Source organism: Pyricularia oryzae, chromosome 2 (assembly GCF_000002495.2).
Source record: "Pyricularia oryzae 70-15 chromosome 2, whole genome shotgun sequence".
Lineage (NCBI taxonomy): Eukaryota > Fungi > Ascomycota > Sordariomycetes > Magnaporthales > Pyriculariaceae > Pyricularia > Pyricularia oryzae.
This window is the reverse complement of record NC_017850.1, coordinates 7,806,796-7,829,674: the sequence shown is the minus strand read 5'-3', so window position 1 is coordinate 7,829,674 and position 22,879 is coordinate 7,806,796. Positions and strand designations below refer to the sequence as shown.

Genomic DNA, 22,879 nt, shown 5'->3' with positions numbered 1-22,879 from the left:
TGTAAACTTAGTTTTTACCTATTGAATTGTAGGGCACCTAGTTAGTTCGTTAGCTAACTACCACCATTTTTCTCCTTTGTTTGCAATTATTGGATTTTTGTTAGCCCGACACCAACCGATCTACCCAAACCTACCCTGCTCAGGTTGATTATTAAGCAACTTATACCGACCTTATACCCGAAGTCGAATCCGAATTTAATTAGCTCGCGTTTTGGGCGACCTAGCGATTTTTAATCTACCCTATATATTAAACTTTTCTGGGATCCACAACAACGAACAGCCAGATTAGCTACCTGGCTTAGTAGTAAGTTCCGTTGGTTATAATCTGTAGGTCGTGGGTTCGAATCCGGGGGTTGTTACAATTCTGGGGGTCTTTTTCAATTCGGGGGTTCAGTCAATCGGGGGTTTGGTACAAAGGGCTTATTCATCCAGGGGGTTCGCACCGGGGGTTCGAGTTGGGTTGGGACACAAGGGGGAATTTCTTTTGTTTTTTTGTTTTGGGGGTTTTATTTTACGTACTTTTCTTTTCCGACTTTATTTTTGGATTAAGTAGCAAAAGAGAGGGGGTGTTAATTATATGCATTATTTTGCATGTAATAAGCCCACTTTTATTTGTATATAGCCAATTTTATTTAGTGCCGAAGTGGAGTGGGGAATGGTGGAATTCCGTTACTTTGTTAATGCAGGAATGCAATTTAAAGGTCAGCGAGTGGGGTTAGCTACCCTGTACCGGGTTTAATACCCACCCTGCACCTGCGAGTCAGCTACCCTGTACCGGGTTGAAAATTTCACCAAGTTAACGTTTAAATGCAAACCCAGAGATGGTTTGTATGCAAATGAGGGTGTTTTTTCAAAAACCCATACAAATTAGTTTTTCGGAAATTCATTCGCGGCACCGGAACCTTTTCTGGCGTGCGGACCCCCACTTCGATGTCGGAGAGTATGTAAGGGAAATAAAGCAAAATCTCCCCCAACCAATTATTTATCAGTACCAAAATTATAGTGCATTTCTACCTATTATTCAGCGCTTTTAGCACTGGTTATTTACCACGCCGCACCTAGGGTTTACCCCTATATCCCCTGTTAGCACCATTTTTATTAACACAGGCCGTAGACTAATCTCTACCCGGCCGGTGTTTAAATTAAAAAAGGATGAAAATAATAAGCCTATAAAGTATAAAGCCAGGCTTGTTGTTAGGGGGTTTTTACAGGTCGAAGGCCTAGATTATATCGAGACTTTTGCTAGCACTAGTATACCGCCCACCTGGCGTATATTATTGGCTATAGCTAATGCACAAAATTGGGAAATAGAACAAATCGATTTTATCGGTGCGTTTTTAAATAGTGACCTTACCGACGTAGATATTTATTTGCAAATTCCAGAGGGTTTTAGCGATTGGGCTAGATCTTGCAGCCCTACTACCGCTAAAATTTTAGTGCAAATGGGCTATAATCCAAAGGAAATGCAAGTTATACTGTTGGAAAAGGCGCTATACGGTCTGAAACAGGGCCCAAGAGAATGGCAAACAAAGCTAAAAAGCCTACTTTTTACAGAAGGTTTTAAGCCGCTGATCTCTGATCCAGCTGTCTTTTATAATGCTAAATCCAAGCATTTCATTGTTACTTTTGTTGACGATTGCCTGCTAATAGGTCCTAAATTGCAATATATTCAGGATTTAAAAGCCCGTTTTAACAAAATATACGCATTGGAAGACAGGGGCCCTGCAGCCTATTTTTTAGGCGTTCAGATTATAAGGGACAGGCCTAACCGCCTGCTTTGGCTCCATCAAAGTCAGTATATAGAGGAAGCATTAGCAACGTTCGGATTAGCTGATTGCAAACCTATTTCTGTTCCCTTACAGCCGGGTGTGCTAAAATATAGTGGGGGCAAACCCGTAAATGCGCTAGAAATCAAATTGTTACAGCGTATTATCGGCACCCTAATGTATTTAATGCTATTAACGCGCCCGGACATCGGTTTTGCGGTTCAATGGTTATCTCGTTTTTTAACGAAAGCCACTACAATCCACTTAACGGCAGCTAAAAACCTACTTCGCTACTTAGCAGGTACTAAATCCCTAGCAATCTGCTACGGAAATAGGGTAATTAAAGCTAATTTACCACCTAACTCTTTGATTGGGGGTTTTAAAGGCCTAAAATTACTTGGTTTTAGTGACAGCGATTTTGCCGGGGCTAGGGAAGATTCAAAATCCACTTACGGATATTTGTATACCCTATCTGGGGGCCCTATAACGTGGAAGTGCAAAAAGGCTAGTACTATAGCTTTAAGCACCCCAGAAGCCGAAACCGACGCCTTAGCGGAAGCCCTGCGTGAAGCACAGTGGCTTAAAAGCCTATTTACAGAGATTGGACTACCTGTAAAAGGCCCTATTGCAATATTTGGAGATAATACAGGCTCTATAGCTAACGCACACAACCCTACGCACCACCAACGTACTAAACATACGTTATTAAAATTTCACTACGTAAGGGAGTTAGTTACAGAAGGATTAGTGACCCTAAAATACCTGGAATCCAAACAAATGCCCGCTGACGGCCTTACAAAGCCCCTAACGCTTCCAATTCACAAGGTTTTTTTAGAGCTTATAGGGTTAAAACCCCTGTAAACTTAGTTTTTACCTATTGAATTGTAGGGCACCTAGTTAGTTCGTTAGCTAACTACCACCATTTTTCTCCTTTGTTTGCAATTATTGGATTTTTGTTAGCCCGACACCAACCGATCTACCCAAACCTACCCTGCTCAGGTTGATTATTAAGCAACTTATACCGACCTTATACCCGAAGTCGAATCCGAATTTAATTAGCTCGCGTTTTGGGCGACCTAGCGATTTTTAATCTACCCTATATATTAAACTTTTCTGGGATCCACAACAACGAACAGCCAGATTAGCTACCTGGCTTAGTAGTAAGTTCCGTTGGTTATAATCTGTAGGTCGTGGGTTCGAATCCGGGGGTTGTTACAATTCTGGGGGTCTTTTTCAATTCGGGGGTTCAGTCAATCGGGGGTTTGGTACAAAGGGCTTATTCATCCAGGGGGTTCGCACCGGGGGTTCGAGTTGGGTTGGGACACAAGGGGGAATTTCTTTTGTTTTTTTGTTTTGGGGGTTTTATTTTACGTACTTTTCTTTTCCGACTTTATTTTTGGATTAAGTAGCAAAAGAGAGGGGGTGTTAATTATATGCATTATTTTGCATGTAATAAGCCCACTTTTATTTGTATATAGCCAATTTTATTTAGTGCCGAAGTGGAGTGGGGAATGGTGGAATTCCGTTACTTTGTTAATGCAGGAATGCAATTTAAAGGTCAGCGAGTGGGGTTAGCTACCCTGTACCGGGTTTAATACCCACCCTGCACCTGCGAGTCAGCTACCCTGTACCGGGTTGAAAATTTCACCAAGTTAACGTTTAAATGCAAACCCAGAGATGGTTTGTATGCAAATGAGGGTGTTTTTTCAAAAACCCATACAAATTAGTTTTTCGGAAATTCATTCGCGGCACCGGAACCTTTTCTGGCGTGCGGACCCCCACTTCGATGTCGGAGAGTATGTAAGGGAAATAAAGCAAAATCTCCCCCAACCAATTATTTATCAGTACCAAAATTATAGTGCATTTCTACCTATTATTCAGCGCTTTTAGCACTGGTTATTTACCACGCCGCACCTAGGGTTTACCCCTATATCCCCTGTTAGCACCATTATTATTAACAGATATATTTTTATTTATTTTATAAATTACAAAACCGCGGAATTTTTAACCGACGAATTATTCCGGCACCGATTAAAATAAATACAAGAAAAATTCCAAATATAAACGAAAAAAAAGAATTTATACCAGATTTTTTGTTAATAGAAAATAAACGAAATTTAATATAAAATTATTTTTAATATACAAATAATTATAATTTTTACGGCCGGAATAGGGTAAATTAAAATATTGCAACGCCGAAAACCGAATATTTATATTAATAAAACGAACCCAAATAAAATTACGGTGCGTTTTGGAACAGGAAAAAATATTACGGTAATGGGAAAAATAACGCTAAATACCCAGGTCGGCGAAATTACGTTCCACGTAATATTAATAAATATACCATTTTTGTCACGGCCAGGCATATATTGGAGAACCTCAATGTATTAGGCGCTATCGACGAAAATTCTAAACTGAAGAGAAGAGAGAAATTACAATCGTCGACGCGCTCAAGAGACGCGCTTAAATCCGGAGGTAGTGGATCCTTGTCCGATCCCTGGCTCGGTGTGGAGCCGAGTCGTGATTCTGAGGGTAGGTCTAGGGGCCTGATCCTCACGTGATTCTGAGGGTAGGTCTAGGGGCCTGATCCTCACGTGATTCTGAGGGTAGGTATAGGGGCCTGATCCTCACAAAAATAAATTTTTAAACGATTAACCGCAATTTGTTTTTTTACCAAATAAAAATTTAAATAACCGAAATAAAAAATAGGTTTCGGACCGATAAAAATAGGACCGTTATTAAAAATTAAAAAATTATTAACGGCGCGAAAAAAAACGAAAAAACCCAAAAAACGTATAATTATTAATTATAACGTCGAATTTAATTAATAATCGGTCGAAATAATTGGAAAAACAAAGGCGATAAAAAATAAACGGTAAAAAAACGAAAATAATAATTTTTGGCGTTTTAATTTAAATAATAATAATAACGAAATATAAATAAATATAAAAATATCGTCGAATTTACGGCAAAAAAAACCTTTTTTATAAACGAAATGGTTATTAAAAAATTTGCAATTAATTGAAAAAGCCGTTATAATTGTCAAATAATAAATTAAACAAATAATAGCAACGTTAAATAAAATTATTTAAATTTATTATTTTCGGAACCACTTTTTAATTTAAATGGCGTTTATAATAAAAAATTCCATAATTAATTCCGGAAAATATAAAAAATTCGGCCAAAATATTAAAATAACGATTAAAAAATTTAATAAAAATTGTAAAAACGATATAACCGTTTTCGAATTTTTCGTTTGTTATAAAAAATAGGTTTAAGGATTTTTAAACGCGAAAAAAAATTGCCGGTGTTGGAATAAAAAGGATTGCGTTCAATTTATTAATTTAATCGGTAATTTACGTGTGGACCCGCACGTAATTTATCCGACCCTCGATTACGGGTATAAAAGGAGAAAAACGATTAAAAGTTCGAGCGTAGATAGATTAGTCGTTAGACAAGAATATATTACCTTTTACCCAATAACAACGTTTTGTTGATCGATCGATCTACGAAAGGCCTATCAACAGGCCTTTACAATTGATTGACTTTTAGTTTTACAAGTACATTTCATCTTTTGGCAGCAATGCCAATATAACCCATGAAACCTTTTGTACAGATGTTCGCGACAGAAACAGGAGAGTAAGGGTATTAAGAAGCAGCCGGGATGTGGGTTGTCTTGGGTCAAAGGCTTCGTTTACCACGAGTAGTGTTGCCTCTGAGCTGTTACCGGCCTGTTGGGCAGATGGACCCAGGGCTTGCGTGCGTCCTCCTTGGTCTTCCTCTCCTTGTACTGCCTGATAAGTGTCCTTTGCTCTTTGAGAACAAGGTTCAAGTCTATTGCAAAAAAAAAGAAAAAAAGAAGAAAAAAAAACAGGTCGTCAGTAAAAACATTGTCCCACACACAAGGTGCCAACATGTCAACAATATGTGAGGTTGTCGTGTTACTTACTGGTAGGGATTGACCACTTGGGAATGTGACCCCTCCTGGCCGGATACACGAAGCCGGCAAAGACCTTCCTTCCGTTGTTGACCCAGGCCTGCTCAATGTACAGCTTGTTGGGGTCGGTGATGGTGACCCACTGGCCGTTCTTGAGCTGAATCTTCTCGGCCTTGAACTTCTCATCTGCCGGCGCCTTGAGTCCCATGCCAGCCACGACGGCGGCCTCGTCCCTGGCGGCGTCGAGCGTGATGCCAATGTCCCGGGAGAACTTCTTCTTGGAGAAGCGCATCTGGATCATGGCGTCGTCGACCGTCCTGCCGGCGATTTGGCGGGCCAGCTTGACGTGCTTCTTGGGGGGCAGGCGCCATACGGGACCCCGGTAAGTCAGGGTCCGCTCTGTGCGCGCCAGCCGCTCGGCCTTGGTCTCCCGGCCTTCGGGGTCCAGAGCCCGGCTCACGTAGCGCGTCACCATCTTGCGCGTGAAGCGCATGTTACCTCGCGGGTCCGGAGTTGTGCTGCGGCACATGGCCTCGTGCGTTTTGACCAGCCCAGGGATCGTCCCGGGCTTGCGAACGTCTACATCGCCGCTGTTGGAGGCCTTGGCGGGGGTGCCTGCGGCCTCGACATCGTTCTTCTCGTCGAAGATGGACTCGCTGCCCAGCTTTGTGCGGCCGAGGCGCTCCTGAATGGCGAGCGCGGTGGCAGTTTCCTGGGCCTCTTTGCTTTTCTGTGACTTCAGCGCGTCCTGGATGGTTTTACTGTCGATCTCGGCTGTATTCTTGGCAGAAGAACGGCCGAACAAGCCTTTCTTGCCAAAGAAGCTGCGGAGCTGTTGTTGGCTCGATATTGGGCGGGCGGTACAGGCTAAGCACAAGGGGTTACCGAAGTAGACGGGAACAGGTTAGCAAAAACCAGAGGTACGGAACAATTTTTTTATGTCTGTCATGGCCATTCTTTGCTTTGAAAGTGACAGCATCGCTGTTGGGAGAGGAAACGTGGATGGGCGGACACCAACCGGCTGCAAGAGCCCGCCTTGTAGGGAGGTGTAAGCTCATCGTGTCTTGTCGCGTGGCTTTTCTGCTTCTTTATCTTCTTGTCGCTTCGACTACTTGGGGCGACGTGAGCAGAGACCGTGCTACTGCTAATGGTGGTTGTTGTTCAATCACCTCTTGCTCCTCCTCGTCGTCGTCGGACCGTTTCCCATATTGAAGCTTTCCGCTCAAAGAAACGCGGCTCCCAAAATTTCGGGAGGATGCATCTGCTGACATAATGTCCATTACCACCCACCCTTGTCGCCAATTGAACCAATGAGTACCTGCGTTCAGATAGCTTTCTTGCCAAAGTCACGTGCGACAGCTGTCCCAGCAGAGCTCCACCCACTAGCCTTGCTGTTGCCGAAGCATCGTCAGACCACTCGGGAAAGAACTTGGATTGAGGCTTTCAATCCCTTTTAGCAATCGACCGCATCCCAACCGAACCAGCAACCCCGCCTCACGCAACCCAGTTGCCCGACCGAAGAAAAACATCGAGAAGAATCAGCGACCGATCAATTGACACAATGGCCATCAAGCCCATCGTTGGTGTACGTGTACAGCAAGGCGGCCTTCGCTCTACCGACCAGGCGTGCGGATTGGAACGGGTCGCGATTAGGCCTCGACACCACCAACGCGATCCCGAATTTGGCCGCCGGCTTGTGGATTGAGATGGATTTGCAAGCTAACACGGGCTTTGGTGATTCTGATGTAGATGCTCCGTAGGGGCCTCATCCTCGACCTCTCAATTGGTCTCAGTACGTGTCTATCCGCGAGAGAAAATTCGGATTTGTTGGCGCAGGCTGCACAGGCTGGTGGCATTTTGCCTAGCCGGACGACAGCAGTCAAGCCATTTTATTTCAATGCGTGGATTGCTAACATATCCCCTCCTACAGGTCTTGGAACTGCCATGGGCAGCCTCTACTGGTATGGCGAATACCTACAACCTCCCTCATGAACTTTGCTTTTTCCTCGAGAAGGCGATAGCAATTGGTTCCCACCAGTCAAACGAATAGTCGTATATCATGTACTAACCCCTGAGGGGCACGGTCTAGGTACGGATACCACGTCCCGCGCACCAACATGCGCGACAACTACTACAAGAAGCTCGAGGACCAGAGGGCTGCTGCGCGTGCTTGATTGAGTGGAATTGTGGGCCGTGACGACGAAAAGAACAGAGAGAAGCTCGTTGGTGGAGAGTGACGAAATAGACGTGATGGGTTTGCCGAGAGTCGCAGCTGGCGAGGTAGAGCTATAGACGGAGTCACAAGCAATTCGCATCCTTACTTTTCTTTGTCTCGTGCAATTGTCTTCATAGCAAGCCTCTGATCTTTTGGATGTGACTGAATATGCAGATGCGTTGGTGGATATGGCTTGTCTATCTAGGAAATACATGGAGCCAAGGCATGTAACTCGTTGGGTCTCGACGGCATCCGGACGCGTACATGACTGGCGGCGAGAGTCATCTGGTGTGGGATACTTGACATATGAAAGAATCCCTAGTGAAATGATGCATGAATACCCACTTGAGTACATAGCACACCGCGAAACCAGGCCAGGCTTAGGGTGGTCGAAAGGACATGAACGATCATCGGCGATGGGGTCCATAGATTTGCAAGATTCTACAGTAGGTCTAGGTCATAGTAGGTATCTCAGCTCCAGTACCCTTTATGCCATGCCGAAGCTTTCCCGACCACTGACCGTTTGTTCTCTACAGCTTGTTCGAGACCTTTCGGATTATCGGCAGGACAGCCTTCGAATCCCTCCCATGCCGTTGTCTCGACCATAAACGGGCCCTTTCTGTCTTGACATCTGTATTCAAGCAAAGCGTTCATCAGTACCGACCAATTAAATAGCCATATATTATCAGAAAAAGTAGAAAACAGTCGAGACAAAAATAAATCCAAAGAAAAAAGAAAAACAACTTACCTTCTAAAAAGACGCCTCACAGGCCAGCACGTGACTACAGACCCAGGTTCATTGGGCCTCGCAACCTCGCAGCTGTGCTGGAGCATGGACAGCAGCTCGCAGTCACGCCGCAGATCGATTCTGTTGTCGGACGGAGCAGAACCTCCGGCCGGCGGCTTTCGCTTCTTGCCCTCCTCGTTGACCTGCACCGCATCGGGGAGCTTAGCGGCTTGAAAGGCCATTATGTGCGGCATATCGGAAAAGATATTTCTTGGTATATCTTTTCTCTCGTGTAACAATGACGGCGACCGGATCTACCGGCGCCAGAATGCTGGGGGAGATTGAGGAAACGACGCTTGAAGAGGTAAGATTTGCCCCTCTTCTAGAATTATTTGTTGTCTTCTTGGTTTTTCCCTAGAGCTCTTTTAAGTAGGTGAGCTGGGGTCGATGATGTCGACGACGTGGATATTGATGTCGATGACGTTAGTGGTGGGAGAAGGATAAGGAAAGGATGAGCGATTGTTTTTTTGACGTTTCAACAACAAAACTATTGGGATAAGCATATTTTGACACGCCCAAGACAATAACAATTTTTTTTTTTTAAATTGTCGACACATTACTGTATGGATGAAAGTTGATCGCAGTTTTATTTTCATTGTTAACATTTCATCCAGATACTCAATTCGCTTCGGGTATCCATCGCCGCCCTCGATGCAGAAACACAGCCTGTGACAGGCCCAAATCCACCATCGACATCGATAATAACAACTCCCGACAGCAAACGGAGGGGACCGCCACAACCAAAAACCTTCCCCATCGCACCTCTCAACGACCTAGCAGCCCGCCATGGCCGCGCGACCGGCTCAGCATTGGTGTCCATCTCGGGCCGCCACCTCGCCCTGCTGCACCTCCTGATCGCGACCCTGATCGCTCCGCCGCACAGCAAGGCCGTCGTCGTGGTCGACCTCGATGGTCGCTTCGATCCAGTTCGGGTGCTGCAGTGCACCCCCTGGTCGTCATCATCGGATGACAACGGCAACAGCATCACCAGGCCTACGCCCGCAGACCTCGCCCACGTGCACGTCCACCGACCCGCTCGCACCTCGGGCCCGCAGTCGGCCGTGATCCGCGCCGCCGTAGCCAGAGCAGAGCAGCATCTCGTGTACGGCCGGCACGGAAGTGTCGCGCGAGAGTGGTGGGGGACTGTTGTAGTGGGTGGCGCCGTCAGTGCCGCCGCCGCTGCCGCCGGGGATGGTGAGGATGGGGTTGCATCGGCGGCGGTGGACGTCGTGGCGGGCCCGAGAGGCTGGTTGCGTGTTGAGAGGCACGAGGTCCCTGGGTTCGGTCTGGGTATGAGCGTCGAGGAGGCGCTGGTGGAGCGGGAGCGGCGACGGAGGGCTGTCGAGGAGGCAGGGTGGAAGGCCGGGAGCGTTTGGGGTGGCTTTGGATTCGGAGAGGCATAATATGCCACCTTGCTCGATGGTCGTCTCGCTACTATCTCTCGAATTTCGGCCGTATTGAACTTCACTTGCAATCCGACGGCTTCGAGAAGCTACGATACCCTCCTCCCTCCCTCCGGCAGGCGCCAGGTACTGCGCCGAGCAACACCTTCTCAATCCTGGAACGGATTTGTGCTCGATGGGCGTGTGCCATCCATGAAATACTGGGGCTTGGTCTTCATCTCACCATGCATGCCACATGTGGACTGGCCTGGACAGCACCGAAGAACCAGGGAATCGCGATATCTACGAATCAAACAGCTAAAGGCACCTAAACAGACGAAAGGATGATAAGAATCACAAACATGTCTATATGGTGACTGGCTAGTCATCTTTAGGGATGTTTTCACAATGATGATAGTCCATGTTTGGCAGTCACTCGGTGCAATTGGAACAGGTGAGCAGAAGTTACCCAATATATAAATAAAACTCCGATTCTAACATGATCTGTTTTCTATCCTGTGGTAACCCAAAGCCAATAACCCAAATGAAATATTTTTCGAGTCCAATACCCGATGACTCCAGTTCGTCCGTCGTAAAGCAATACAATGCAATAAAAAAAATAAGAACAAAAAAAGCTAAGATGGAAAATCGAGCGAGCGATAGTAAATCGCGGTCCGCCACCATGGGCAAAACCGTCGTGGTATCAAGATTGAAGTGAAGACCAAATTGGAAACCACCGAGACGAAAGGGAAAAAAAGAAACGAAGGTCTCGCCTCCTGCTTATGCAACAACCTCGAGGTGCTCAACAGCATTCTCCTGCTCGGTCAGCTGCATCTTAATTCCCTTCTCAGCAGCAACAGCCGGTGCGGCCAGAGCCGCGGCCTTCCGCCTCTCCATCTCCCTCTCGATGCCGTGGTTGACGGCGTCCAAGACGGTGTCGACGGTGACGCGGGGCACGTACTTGGGAACGGTGCCGTCCTGGTAGACGCCAGTCTTGACCAGGATAGAGTACCACTCGTTCTCGCTGACGGCGTCCATGGCGTTGGTGCCGCGGATGTCGCTCTCGGGAGTGTCGCCAACAAAGTAGACGGTCTCAGGCGGGGGTGCGCCGGAGGTGAGGCCGTGGCGGTCCTCGCGCCAGCGCTGGAGCAGACGCGTAGCGAACTCAAAAGTGGGAACCTGGGGCTTGCCGAATGAGTGGGCGCGAAGGGTGCCCTTACCGCCAGTGACGTCGGAGAAGACGACCTCGACGATGCGGCGGAGGGCGCCCATGCCCAGGCGGGCGTGCTCGTGCTGGGCGGCCCAGAGGGTGTCGTTGTGGCTGAAGTAGACTGGGGGGCCCTCGTCAAAGGTCTCGGACCTGGTCTCGAGGCGGCCGCCCTTGCTCATGGCGACGTCGATGATGATCTGCAGGTCGCTGGCCCAGTCGCGGCTGTCGGCAAAGACGAAGACGGCCTCGATGACAATCTTGGACAGGTCGCCGCCGGTGCGGGCCAACAGGTCGCGCGAGTTGGAGTGCTCCTGAGGGGTGAGCTTGCGGAAGGGCGCCGTGGCGGCGTTGGCCTTGATGATGTCGCCCGGGGTGATGACGTCCCGGAACCCGTAGCCCTCGGCCACCTCGCGGCACTTCTCGCCCTCGCCGCCGACCACCAGCACGGTGCGGTGCTCCTCGGCCAGCTCCCTCATCGGTGTGTGGCCGCAGATGAACTGACCGGTCGACACCTCGATCTCGAGCTGGGCGGAGAGGTCCTTGCAACGCTCGGCCTCGGTCTTGCCGCCGCCGTTTGTGAGGAAGATGTACGGTCTATTTTTGGCGTGTCAGTGGACTCTGGGTTTCGGATTTTTGTGGTGACAGGTGGGGGAGCTGGGATGTTTTCCCACTTGGTGGGTCTATTTTATACTTACACCTTGACTCCATACTTGTTCTCGCCGTTCAGGACCTTCATGGCCTCGACCGCCTCGGGGATGACCTTGCCTCCACGGATGAGGACGCCGTCAATGTCGAACGCAAACGCAAACTCCTCAGCGACATCCGGATCTGAGAGGGGGGTGAGGGCGGCAGTCAGGGGCGATCCGGGGCTGTTGGGGGTGCCGGAGCCGGAATCTGATGCCAGAGATCCGGGGCTGGTCGGTGTGGAGGAGTCTGATTCTACGAGGGCGAGGCTCTTGAGCTCATTGCGCATCTCCTTGTCGAGCTGCTTGTCGAGTTTGTGGCGGGCTACATCGAAGGCACCGGCGAAGCTGCTGGCCGACTGGGTCCGGACGGGGCCGGCGGGTCTTTGCGGTTGGGACGACATTTTTTTTGGTATGTGGTTTGTTTTGGTGGTTTGAAGGAGGTGCTGGTTTGGGAGGTTGGCTATAGAAGAAGAAAAAAAGGAATAGTCGTGATGTGGAAAGCGCGAGTCCTTTTTTATGGAAGCTCGAGAAGGCCCAGTGACGTTATAGAGATGATGACGATACTGGTGACGATGTTGATGTTATCAGGCCAGCTATGTTGCAAGTCAACTGTCAAGCAGAAATCTTAAGTATACTGAATCATGAAAGATGCTAGCGTATGATATGGGGAGGAAACTGGAGAATGAAGTGATGTTTTTCTGGGGTTTATTTTGGGTCTGACGGCCATCTACTTATACCCGAGAGATTGTCACAAAGAGGAAAATGGGCTCAATCCATGTCACCCATACGTTGCTCCTTGCTATCATTGTCACTGTGGACGCTTTTGGTGCCACGCAAAACTAGGTATCCCCAAATAGCAAGTACGCGGGCTTGCCTCGATAAGCTCGCCCCCAGGGGAGCAGGGAAAAAGGAGGAATTGGGAACGACAGGGTCAGGGCAAGGGGCGCTTCCCAAAATGTGGAACCGCCAACATGAACGAGTTTTCACGTCCAAGACTTATTCGAGTCGTCCTGCCTTGTGGGGAGCAGGGAGTCAATAGGACGAGATTCATCAGCGTGCGGGATAAAAACAATCCTCAGATACACGGTTGTGGGTATACCCTGGTGGGTAGGCCGAGCTATGATGCAAGGCCGGTTTGTATTTTTTTTTTTCTTTATTCTTTTTTTTTTTTTTTTTGTTCGTCCTAACAAGAAATTTCCACACAGTGAAGCCACTGCAAGGATCATTTTGGCGGTAAAAAAGACAAGGGGGTGGTTGGATACTTTTCAGAAATGGCGACACATGGTTGCTGGTTGGCGGATGAAGAATCGATCTGCATTTTCCATGGTCGTTTTTTTATTTGTTCTCTGGTTCCGAAGGACCTCCTTACCGTGCGACGCTCACCAATTTCCAACGGTGTGCTCAAATTTCCCGTCCGGTGTTTTGGCTGTTGGCTTGATCAGCACAGCAAAGAAAGCACAAGTCATGTAGCTTGTGTAAATCTGTTGTTTTGGTTGATTTTTAGAAATCCCTCTTTTATTTTTTTGGCAGTGTACCGGTATCATCGGAAGCTAAAGAAAGAACAACAAGGGCAAAACCAGCGAACAGCGGATAAAAAAGCCGGACGCGGCTGAGGCTGAGCTACGAGACTTAATTGTTCAGGGGCCAAGACCTGATGCGCAATTCCGTTAGAGCGGGCGGGTCGTCCGGGTATGAGAAGGTAGGTAGGTAGGTACCTATGTCATTGTTTTTCAGTCGGGCATGATCCGACAACAAGCGTTACTTCGAAACTCTATTGTCCCGGTATTTGATCAAACAGACAGCGGTACGCGTACGTTGTTGTTGGTAAATTACGTTTGGCAGTTATTTTTTCGCCGCATGCCGGCCGTGGTCCAACATCAAATCAAGCCGTGGAAGGGAGATGCCAGCCCAAAAACACGACTCTTGGTACCTACGTGCCACAGGGCAGGTTGAGACCCTCCTTGGTGTGACGTCGTCGGACAAGCCTGACGCCATTGGACGGCCAAAACTGCATGAGGCACTTGGCAGAGCCCTTGTGGTTGTGGTAGATGGCCTGACTCGCGCTCATTCAAGTTTGACATTTAGGTGTTAGTGTACAGTAGCGAGTTTGCCTTACGTCGATGGCAGGCAGGGGCAAGCAGCAAAGCAAGGTGTTCAGCTTTGTGTTGCATAACAAGCCCGCCCGGCTACACAGTTGATCCGAATGTGGGACGACGAACGGTACCGTGCAAACCGGTGAATTGGTGTTGCGGAACGGAGCTTCAAAATTGATCGACATTACAGCTAAGACTGAGCTACTGTACTGTACTATACTGTATTGCTCGGCGGTGCAGCTAGCCTTAGGTAGCTGTCTGACAAGACACGGGTTCCGAGGCCATTGCTTAGTGTGTCGCCATCATCCAAATGGCGGGGCATGGAAGGGGAAAAAGAGAAACAAAGAGCAAAAAAATAGGGTGACAATCAAGGTCAGACCGACCGTCAAGGAATCCACACTATTGATCGGCGCTGCAGAGTGAGGTGAGTACCACTTACAGTAGCACAAATCCAAATCGGTAACGATTTACTCGCCAGGAGTGGGCGGCTCTGCGGGCGATAGTCAGGGTCTGCCTGTTCGCTATTGTGTTTCTGGTTGAGATCAAACCGTGTGATTGGCCTGTACCAGCAGTATTAATGTGATAGTAAGAGTTTAATCATGTGATTTCTTTTATCTTTTTTTTTCGCTCTGATAATCCTAAATCATCTTACCGGTCCAGTGACTTTGGGTTTTCGTATCCAACAGCACTGTTCTAAAGCAAAAGCAAGTTCGAAAAAAATGAAAATTGCGCAATGGTCTGTTCTCTACTACGTACTGTCCTGTTCAGGCACCCTGACCAAAGGTCCATGGAGAGTTTGAACAATTGACACTGTTTGAGATGCCCGAGTCGTGCTTTGAGTCTACGGTGAGCCGGCAAGGCGCAGTACAGTGTCCCACAGAACGGCCCGCAGTGACGTCGATCTGCCCCTCACCCCCTTTACGTAGTAAACCCCACCAAAAGAACACCTCCTGGGAGAAAGAACCCGCATATGTACAAAGTATGGGAGATGCACTCTGACGAAGGATCCTACCGGCCAAGCAAGCACGTCTACCTAATCACTACATATCTGCTTTTCATTATCCTAGTCTGTCTGACAGACAAAATTATGTGCACCCAAACACTAGCGCTAGTGCGTAAAATAGGTATTCTTGAGTCGATTGGCTTCACTCACCAGGGGGATTGACTAGAAGATCAGAAAGAAGCCTACTTCCCTTGTGGTACATACCTAGGTAGTCTAATCAACATTAGTCCTACCCGTAGTTACTTGTGCGACCCCGCTAGGACCTGTCATGGCTCTCGTGTGGTCTTTGGTGTGTCAATCTGGTTAAGGAGCGATCTGCTTACTGATCTTGGTATCACCCGGTTGTGCGATGGACTGTGCAACTTTGCGGCGCGGGCCAAGATCCTTCCGATGCACTATGCAGTGCACTGTACAGTACGGTCGCGGCGGCCCCGGGCGGTTGGGCCCCCCTTTTTCCGGTCCTGCTCGCGGACGTATGGGTGGAAGGCACGGGAGAGACAAAGCGGGTGAAGGCGACTGGGCAAGCCGAGCCACATCCACCGGCTACCGGCAAGAGGAATTTCAAGCTTCTTTTGAGGCTGACGCGGCGAAGTTGATATGTTGATGCGCCAAGACATGCACTGCTCCTCCAACGTCTTACTGGGAGTACTACACAGCAGGTTTTTTTTGGTCTCCAAGGCCTCTTTCACTTCACAAGTGTCTTTTGTTTTTGTTTTCTTTGCAATACTCAGCCCCCCTCTTTCTGGGTGTGGATCCATACAGTAACGATATGTACCACCAACGCATCTTCTGCCGCTATCTCAGGAGTTGCAGTGTTGCACCACCCAACCCAAGAATCGCTTGTCGCCTACCTACCTATTATTACCACCTAGACGTTTACCTGCATGCAGTTGAGTGTTGCTTTTGCCAAGCTTGGGTTCAGTTGCTTTAGTGCGTCCTGGGAAGACCCCTTTTTCTCCACTTCCTTCCGGGCTGCATGCCAGACCCTTGGAAACCGTCCAGCGCGGTGACGTACGTCTTTGTCCCACCTAGTAAGCAGGTCGCCATTATAGCGGTGGGGGGGCTTCCAACCCATTTACTTTTTTATTGAGTTGCCGCACCACTAGGCTAAAAACAGCGCAAAACACTCTTACTTATGCGTAGATACCCTGCTTGGCAGGCAGAGAATGACAACAACCCCAAGCGTTTAGAAAATATTAAATGCCTATCCCATTGTTAGGTATGAATCGAACACCGTCTTGGATGCATTGAATTGCGCCATAATTAATTGCTACACCATTATTGCTGCAAGCGTCATAACAAGCTGCATGTTTCGCAGTAGACTGCCCGCTGGGTGGAGGAATATTGGCAACGAGGTGCCTTTCGTCGCGGGGAAAACAAATCATTGTTCACAACGTGTATTATTGAGAAAAAAAAATATGGTGCCATTTGTGGGAATCATCCCTACCACCCTGCATCTGTTCGTTTTGAAGATCCTTACTTACTGAGATAGTAAAAGTACCTTGGCAACTTGGGACCTATCCTTTCGCACCCCGTAATCTCAGTCGTCCATCCGAGGGTATTTGGGGCCTGGGGTTTCGGGGAAGCCTATCAAAACTTCGCTAGGCCCCACGGGCGGCACTGTTTTATCCCTATCGATTGGCCCTCTCCTGGCAATCTCCTGCTACGAGTGGTGATATCTTGGCTCTTGTTGCAATACGTGCCCACAAAAAAAGTATACTGCTGTATCCACGTCTGCAGCAATACAGTGGGCGAAAAGGGAGGACATGACAAAACCCATTCGATGCTACGCGAGAAGTAAATACGTTACGACGTATTCGGCAGGAGGCCGCCAATGGATACTAACGACATATGTGTTTGCTTCCGAGGTTATAGTGCCCCGATGTCTCTTGGCAAACCCGGCGTCCGGACTTGGTTTGGTGGTCAACCAACGGCCTTGGTCCTCCATGCTCACACAGTCTAGCGAACCCCGCGAACGGCCCGACTTGAGATGAAAGAGAAAGATAGTGAGATCGGCAATGGCCTATTTTGGTGGCCGGAGTCCCGACGGCCCGCATTGGTTTTTCTACCAGACAATAACCTCTTTGGTCCCAAAACAGCTGGGAACTTCATTTCACATGGCTCTGGGATGCCGCAACCCCGTGGGCAAGCGGTCGATCTCGATGGAGAAATGAAATCTGGAGGAGGGGGGATTTTCAAAGGGAGATAAAACCGGGCACGATGAGGGGGTGGATGCATTTTAGGTGGATTTTTTCCACTAAGTCAAAGACCACGGTTTGAGGCCTTTTTTTTGTTTGTATGGTACTGTCTGTTTTACTGTTCCGTGTGGATATACTGTATATCCGAATATTTCCAACTGCCGTATAGAGTAACTAGCATAATTATGTGGTTTTGGAACAAGTTACCTAAGAGTAACACGCATGCAATTAGTCAGTTTTGACATTGGCGCTGGCGTGAACGCTTGTTCCTTGGGGGCGTGGCATCTCGTCAACGGACCGCTGGGATGGGATAGTGTTCGATCTTTTCCTTTCGGAAATGTCGATCGCCGCACGCACGTTTGGACATGTTTGTCAACAGTGGCTTGGAGTGGGTGTTCTCGAGTAGGCTGGTGTTTAGAAACTTGCTTCCAACCTTGTCGGGCGCATAACAGTGAGAGAAGTTGTCGTCTGGTAAAACTTGACATGTGTATTGCATGTGCTGATGCCCCATGAAAATGGCTCCTCTATCATCTAATATTAAGTCCAAACACCTGTTTCCCTGTCGGTTTTATTTTGGGAATGTCTTGTTAAAGTTAAGATGATCAGCTAGATTGGGTAACAGCTGTCATTAGTATGAGTCGTTCACTAAAAGATTATAGTGAGGCATTATTGGTAGCTTGTCACAGAGTGATTAAGCGTGGGGAAACTATAGTTGTGTTGGTTAGCTTAATTAGACTGGCAACGGATAAAGTGAAGGCTTGGAATTTTTATGAGACAGTGTTGGCCATGTATCGTATTGCAACCTATTGTTCGCATCCGGGTAATGCCAGGCAGGGAAGGCAAGGGTGAATAAAGTCTAGATCAAAGATCCAACACCTAGTATTCCGATAGGAGCAGAAGAAAACAGATCGACCCAGGGTTATTTTCCGCTTACTGTTGGTGACGGTGGTGATCCCATCTAGGAAGTGGTTGTTGGTTGGGGATGGATGGAAAAAGGAAATCTTGGCAATTAATTTATTGGTGATGAAGATAGGTACCTACCTGCAACAATACAGTACAGTGCCTAGGTACCTATCTTACCCAAGGCAGCTACTGCGTAACTGCGGGCACGTGCCAAGCGGGTCATCGCAGTAAGCAAGCCGCTCGAGGATTTCTCCAGGGGGCGTACGCTATTTTGGTTGCCGCGCCTCAATTGCCTCCACTGCTCTGCTGACGGCGGCGCAGGCAACAAGCAAAAAAAACCACCACTGGTTGTGTCTGAGGTGCGGTTTTCGACCTTGGAAAACACTACAGCAAAAACAAATTTTCACAACCTGGAAAGAGATCTTCGGTCCCGTACAGACCCAACATGCTTAGAACAAAGAAAGATTGCGCCATGCCTTCTCATTATCATCCGCCAAATCGTCTCTCCAGTAAGTGGAGTCGGAGCTGGCAGACGGGCGTTACTACGATCCAGCGGAGCCACTTCCTCGTAACTTGCGGATTGAAGCCATCGTCGAGAATTTGACTGCCCTGGCTCTTGGCCATGGAATAATCACCTACCCACCCAACAACATCCCAGCGCTGTAGTAAGGCAGTCATCAAAGACCCCTAGAAGTCTAGGAGATGGCTAAGCTATATAGCAACAGAGAAACCAACTTCTGGTTTTCTCAAACATCCGAATTACACAACACCATATCCATTTCGTTCACTCTGTTGCGACTTCCAACTGATCGATCGTCTCGCAATATTTCCTTTTTCCATCACGCTTCCACTGTGACTTGGCATTCCTTTGCCTATCGCTTATTCTTTTTCTTGACTGTTTTCTTTTGTCCTGCAATACCCCTACACAACCGCCACCATGCACGCCACGCTCGCCGTGGCGCTCCTACCCCTGCTCGTCGCCGCCCTGCCCACCGGACAGGGTCCTTATGGCGCAGGCGCCGGCCCGGGTAACGGCGTCGCACTCAACCGCCCTTCCGCGATCCCCCCTCCTCCCCAGGTCCTCCCCGACGTGGAATTTGGGCCCGGAGATGAAGACTTTGATGATGACATGGCCGATGGGGACCTCGACGGCTATGTGCCCGCTCAGGCTCCAGCCCCTTTTTCCCAGTACGACTACGACGAGCTGGAAGATTACGATGAAGCAGAGCTGGCCGACTACTGGCAAGAAAGTGCAGACGCATTCAGGCGTCTCGCCCGTCGCCAGCTGGGTGGCGTGCCTGGGGATATGATGGAGGACGAGTACCTCGATGACGGATTCGACCAAGGACTTGACGACGAGATGCTTGGTCCCGCTGCCGGCGCACCGGGAGCAGGGATGGCACCAGGGATGGGAGCAGGGGCTGGCGCAGGAATGGCATCAAGCACGGCACCGGACATGGGCGCTGGTGCTGGAGCAGGAATGGCACCGGGTATGGGCCCGGGTATGGGAGCGGGCGCTGGAGCTGGCATGCTGGACGAGGATCCCGATATGCTCGGGGGCGACCCTGATATGCTAGGCGGAGACCCTGACATGATGGACCAGTACGACGACCCGCTTGGCCCCGACCCCCTGGCCCCCGGTCCCGGTGCACCCCCGACGACTCCTCCCGTCACCCAGACCCCTCCGCCGACCCAGACTCCTCCACCGACGCAGCCCCCGCCGCCCCAGACGGGCGCGCCGGTGACCGGCGAGAAGCAGAGCATCGGAGACAAGATCATAGGATTCGGTAAGAAGTTCCTCGAAGTGGGTTCCTCGGTGCTGGGAGGTGCTGGTCAACTGGCGGCAAGCGTGCCCCCTCGCATGGGCGGCATGGGCATGAGCATGGGCATGGGTACGGGTATGGGCATGGGCGGCGTGTACCGCCGCTAACAAGTATCCCTCTCACAAAGAATGAGAGGAGAGAAAAAAAGACCCATGCTGCTCATTTGAGGTTGGTTGACCTTCTCTCAGGCTGGCCCCTCCCCTCTCCCCTTGGAATCTACGAAAGTCCTCTATCAGGATTTATGGTTTTTGCTGACATTCACTTTTAATTTGTGCTCCCACAGGCGGTAAATTGGTCCAAAAGGTCGGCGGACTTCTTGGTTTCTAAGCTACATTTCTTTTGTTTCTTTTAATGTTTAGCATAGTGTTGGATACTTGTTGGTTAACTGCATGGGTCAAGCGGCGCGAGCATTGGGTATACCTCGAAAGCGTGTTTCTGTGTTTTATTAAGTAGGGTCGTATCCCAATATGGTTTTCTTTCTTGACAAGGTCGAGTCTACGTGATAATCGTGCGTTGCGTTTAGCGATTTGGCCAGTCAGTTCCTTGTCAACTGCTGATCGAAAACACCACAAGCTACCCCCCCCCCCCCCCCCCCCGTCTCACCCGCTGGATCAACCCATCATCTTCAAGGGGTGTAACCTAGTGGAATGTTGTTTACAAAGTTCACTTTGCCTTGGCCTGCTCCTCAAGCTCAACACAACCCGTCTATTACCCTACTTTATACCGGCCTTGCCCGATACATGAGCATGTTAACTTCAAGCTGCGTCCACTGAAATAGAAGCCGTCCTACAGTCCATTTAGCTTCTCGCAATGTGCTCATTCTCAGATGCGGATAGTGATTTGAACAAACTCGCCGTCTAGGCTGGCATCCGTCGATGGCGTGTCTGTCGCCCCACTGGCCAATGCATCGCGTGATTTGATACTCGGGCTTCATGATGTTGGGATATCCAAGCTTATTAATTTCTCATTACTGTCATGCCTTCACTTGGCAGGCTCATCGACATCCATCAGATGGCTCTGCAGACCTCTGCGGTCCACATTCATAGCCCTTTCCAACTCCCTCTCCTGCTCCCTCAACGCAGCCTTGCTCCGTGCCAAGTCGCGCTCCTTCCGCCTCTTTTCCTCTGCGAGGACGCGTTCACGATCCTGCATCGCCTTTTCGCGCTTCAGCCGCGCCTCCTTGGCCTTTGTGGCCGCCTCGTCCTCGGCTCCACCGTCGTGCTCACCGTCCTCGGGTGGTGGGGGCAGGGTCTGAATGTACCCCTCGACGAGCTCGTCTCTGGTCTTGGCGTCGAGGGATATGAAGCGAATGTCGGTCAGCACCGGCGTCGGGAGGTGCGAAGGGTTGGTCTGGCGGTTCATGGTCGACAGTGGTTGTGCCCGCAAGAGGGCCGTCAGGTCGGCCTTGAGCGTGGCTTGCGGCATCTTGAGCCGGTTGATGTGCTCCCTGTACCACTTTTCGCGGTCTTTATCGCTGATGCCCGCGTCCCGCATGGGGCCTTCTTTTTTGTATTTACGCTTGAATTCTGGCCAGTACAGTTTAGGGTTGGCCTTTTCGTGCAGGAATGCCAAGTAAGGTATCCTTGGGTCCTTCTTCTCCTCCCTGGCTCGTTGCTCCTTCAGAATCTTTATGCGGTCTCGGGACCATTCTTCCCATGTGTCTTTCCTGTCCTTCATTGTCGTGAGCACCGTGTATCTGGGGTCGTCAAAGACCTTGCCCTCCTCGATTAGCTTATCCCAAGAGCTATAAGGGTTGATGTTGAAGTCGTTCAGCATATCCTTGAAAAGCCCGCGGGCGTCCTCTTCCGAAAGCTCTGCGCCCTCGGCACCCTCGGGCCAGTCCTCCATGTTTCCATCGTCGTAATCGCCTGGCTCTAGGCCGTATTCCTGCCCCATGGCCTGAAGCTGGAAAGCAATGTCGTCTTCACCGAATTCCAAAGGCTCCTCTGTCCGTTGCCGTTTCCATGGCTGGTCTGAATCACCAAAGTCCTCACCATCCTCATCGTCTGTGACCTCCAGCTCCTCATACTCGTCACTTTCATCGGCGTCTCCAGGCGGGGCGTCTTTTCCAGACGCATCCCCCGGCTCATCACCCTTGTCAGCACCACCAGCAGGCTTCTTTTCGTCAGAGCCTTCCGTCGTACCAGCAGCACCCTGAGCCTTCTCCCTGATCCGCGCCGTGTCCAGCTCCAGAATCCCAGCCTTCAACCTGTCCGGTATCCTCCAGTAGCTGGCGTTCTTTTCCGGGTTGTACGCAAACCGCCGGCCGTACTTGGTATACACCAGTATCCACGGCTCACATCCCGGTATGGCGACCTTGCTCTTCGGCTTGTCGTTCGGCTGGGGCGGCGGTCTCCTCTCGCCGCCGGCGCCACCGCCGCGGCCGCCCCTGCCCCGGAAACCTCCCCTTCCTCCTCGCGAGTCGCTGTCGTTTGCCGGGCGCGGCTGCATCTGCGCCATGAAGGCGTTGGCGACGGCCGGGTCGGATAGGCGCATCTGTGGGGCTTGTTGTGGCGGGATGGGAAAGACTCCGGCGGCGGCAGGCCGCTTGTAGGTCGATTCGCCGGTCGCGGCATTGTGGTAGTAGGTGTGGCCGGTCGGAGCTTTGTGCTCAGTCCACCCTGGGGGAAGGGGTTGAGCTGCCGCTTCTGCAGCGGCAGATGGTTTGTAGGTTGATTTCAACATGTTGGTTTGTCTTTAGATGTAGCGACTGCAGGTGAGAGTGGTTGTACGTCCTTGGCATTCCTCTAATGGGCGTCGGCGGTCCACGTCTGTCGCGTCTAAACTTTGGCGGCATCTGGTGGCAGTATTTGGCGTGACGTCGACAGGATCACGTGACACCATAATCAATTCAGTTCTAGTAGCGCGCAATCCAG

General features: G+C 49.7%; 8 protein-coding genes across 8 annotated transcripts; 4 read left to right on the top strand and 4 right to left on the bottom strand.

Annotated features, from left to right (window-relative positions):
- Window positions 1–3,221: 3,221 nt before the first annotated feature.
- On the top strand, window positions 3,222–3,684 carry MGG_15940 (uncharacterized protein; the record flags this gene model as incomplete). The annotated part of the gene is made up of 3 exons (XM_003715695.1): window positions 3,222–3,336; window positions 3,494–3,562; window positions 3,626–3,684. Coding segments are annotated over 3 exons (243 nt in total), but the record flags the coding sequence as incomplete, so codon positions are not given.
- Window positions 3,685–5,163: 1,479 nt separating this feature from the next.
- MGG_08323 (mitochondrial large ribosomal subunit) lies at window positions 5,164–6,954 on the bottom strand. Its single transcript, XM_003715694.1, has 3 exons — window positions 6,722–6,954; window positions 5,716–6,570; window positions 5,164–5,600 (listed from the first exon to the last, which is right to left on the bottom strand). The coding sequence occupies exons 1-3, from the start codon at window positions 6,759–6,761 to the stop codon at window positions 5,461–5,463; spliced, it is 1,035 nt and encodes a 344-aa protein (XP_003715742.1). The 5' UTR covers window positions 6,762–6,954; the 3' UTR covers window positions 5,164–5,460.
- A 107-nt stretch (window positions 6,955–7,061) lies between these two features.
- On the top strand, window positions 7,062–8,438 carry MGG_12467 (uncharacterized protein). Its single transcript, XM_003715693.1, has 4 exons — window positions 7,062–7,288; window positions 7,453–7,495; window positions 7,634–7,664; window positions 7,793–8,438. Exons 1-4 carry the CDS (start codon window positions 7,265–7,267, stop codon window positions 7,875–7,877), a joined length of 183 nt encoding a protein of 60 aa, XP_003715741.1. The 5' UTR covers window positions 7,062–7,264; the 3' UTR covers window positions 7,878–8,438.
- Window positions 8,029–9,129, bottom strand: MGG_15104 (uncharacterized protein). The gene is made up of 2 exons (XM_003715692.1): window positions 8,667–9,129; window positions 8,029–8,549 (listed from the first exon to the last, which is right to left on the bottom strand). Exons 1-2 carry the CDS (start codon window positions 8,897–8,899, stop codon window positions 8,390–8,392), a joined length of 393 nt encoding a protein of 130 aa, XP_003715740.1. The 5' UTR covers window positions 8,900–9,129; the 3' UTR covers window positions 8,029–8,389.
- Window positions 8,761–12,642, top strand: MGG_08325 (uncharacterized protein). The gene is made up of 3 exons (XM_003715690.1): window positions 8,761–9,009; window positions 9,320–10,541; window positions 10,620–12,642. The coding sequence occupies exons 1-2, from the start codon at window positions 8,944–8,946 to the stop codon at window positions 10,106–10,108; spliced, it is 855 nt and encodes a 284-aa protein (XP_003715738.1). The 5' UTR covers window positions 8,761–8,943; the 3' UTR covers window positions 10,109–10,541; window positions 10,620–12,642.
- On the bottom strand, window positions 10,467–12,619 carry MGG_08326 (uncharacterized protein). Its single transcript, XM_003715691.1, has 2 exons — window positions 11,993–12,619; window positions 10,467–11,891 (listed from the first exon to the last, which is right to left on the bottom strand). Exons 1-2 carry the CDS (start codon window positions 12,382–12,384, stop codon window positions 10,868–10,870), a joined length of 1,416 nt encoding a protein of 471 aa, XP_003715739.1. The 5' UTR covers window positions 12,385–12,619; the 3' UTR covers window positions 10,467–10,867.
- A 5,853-nt stretch (window positions 12,643–18,495) lies between the features above and the next one.
- On the top strand, window positions 18,496–20,468 carry MGG_08328 (uncharacterized protein). The gene is made up of 2 exons (XM_003715689.1): window positions 18,496–19,967; window positions 20,287–20,468. Exons 1-2 carry the CDS (start codon window positions 19,118–19,120, stop codon window positions 20,328–20,330), a joined length of 894 nt encoding a protein of 297 aa, XP_003715737.1. The 5' UTR covers window positions 18,496–19,117; the 3' UTR covers window positions 20,331–20,468.
- Window positions 20,469–20,588: 120 nt separating this feature from the next.
- Window positions 20,589–22,751, bottom strand: MGG_08329 (DNA replication protein 4). The gene has a single exon (XM_003715688.1). It carries the CDS (start codon window positions 22,686–22,688, stop codon window positions 20,985–20,987), a length of 1,704 nt encoding a protein of 567 aa, XP_003715736.1. The 5' UTR covers window positions 22,689–22,751; the 3' UTR covers window positions 20,589–20,984.
- Window positions 22,752–22,879: the final 128 nt, after the last annotated feature.

Excerpts from the sequence above, each read along its gene's own strand:
- MGG_08323 (XM_003715694.1), bottom strand. The coding sequence starts at position 6,761 with ATGAGCTTACACCTCCCTACAAGGCGGGCTCTTGCAGCCG. Across the intron at positions 6,571-6,721 it reads AAGGCGGGCTCTTGCAGCCG|CCTGTACCGCCCGCCCAATA; the intron begins GTTGGTGTCCGC and ends CCTTGTGCTTAG. Across the intron at positions 5,601-5,715 it reads CAAGTGGTCAATCCCTACCA|ACTTGAACCTTGTTCTCAAA; the intron begins GTAAGTAACACG and ends TTTTTGCAATAG.
- MGG_12467 (XM_003715693.1), top strand. The coding sequence starts at position 7,265 with ATGGCCATCAAGCCCATCGTTGGT. Across the intron at positions 7,289-7,452 it reads CCATCAAGCCCATCGTTGGT|ATGCTCCGTAGGGGCCTCAT; the intron begins GTACGTGTACAG and ends ATTCTGATGTAG. Across the intron at positions 7,496-7,633 it reads CGACCTCTCAATTGGTCTCA|GTCTTGGAACTGCCATGGGC; the intron begins GTACGTGTCTAT and ends CCCCTCCTACAG.
- MGG_15104 (XM_003715692.1), bottom strand. The coding sequence starts at position 8,899 with ATGCCGCACATAATGGCCTTTCAAGCCGCTAAGCTCCCCGATGCGGTG. Across the intron at positions 8,550-8,666 it reads GTGAGGCGTCTTTTTAGAAG|ATGTCAAGACAGAAAGGGCC; the intron begins GTAAGTTGTTTT and ends GCTTGAATACAG.
- MGG_08325 (XM_003715690.1), top strand. The coding sequence starts at position 8,944 with ATGACGGCGACCGGATCTACCGGCGCCAGAATGCTGGGGGAGATTGAG. Across the intron at positions 9,010-9,319 it reads AGGAAACGACGCTTGAAGAG|ATACTCAATTCGCTTCGGGT; the intron begins GTAAGATTTGCC and ends CATTTCATCCAG.
- MGG_08326 (XM_003715691.1), bottom strand. The coding sequence starts at position 12,384 with ATGTCGTCCCAACCGCAAAGACCCGCCGGCCCCGTCCGGACCCAGTCG. Across the intron at positions 11,892-11,992 it reads AACAAGTATGGAGTCAAGGT|ACCGTACATCTTCCTCACAA; the intron begins GTAAGTATAAAA and ends CGCCAAAAATAG.
- MGG_08328 (XM_003715689.1), top strand. The coding sequence starts at position 19,118 with ATGCACGCCACGCTCGCCGTGGCGCTCCTACCCCTGCTCGTCGCCGCC. Across the intron at positions 19,968-20,286 it reads AGACAAGATCATAGGATTCG|GCGGTAAATTGGTCCAAAAG; the intron begins GTAAGAAGTTCC and ends GTGCTCCCACAG.
- MGG_08329 (XM_003715688.1), bottom strand. The coding sequence starts at position 22,688 with ATGTTGAAATCAACCTACAAACCATCTGCCGCTGCAGAAGCGGCAGCT.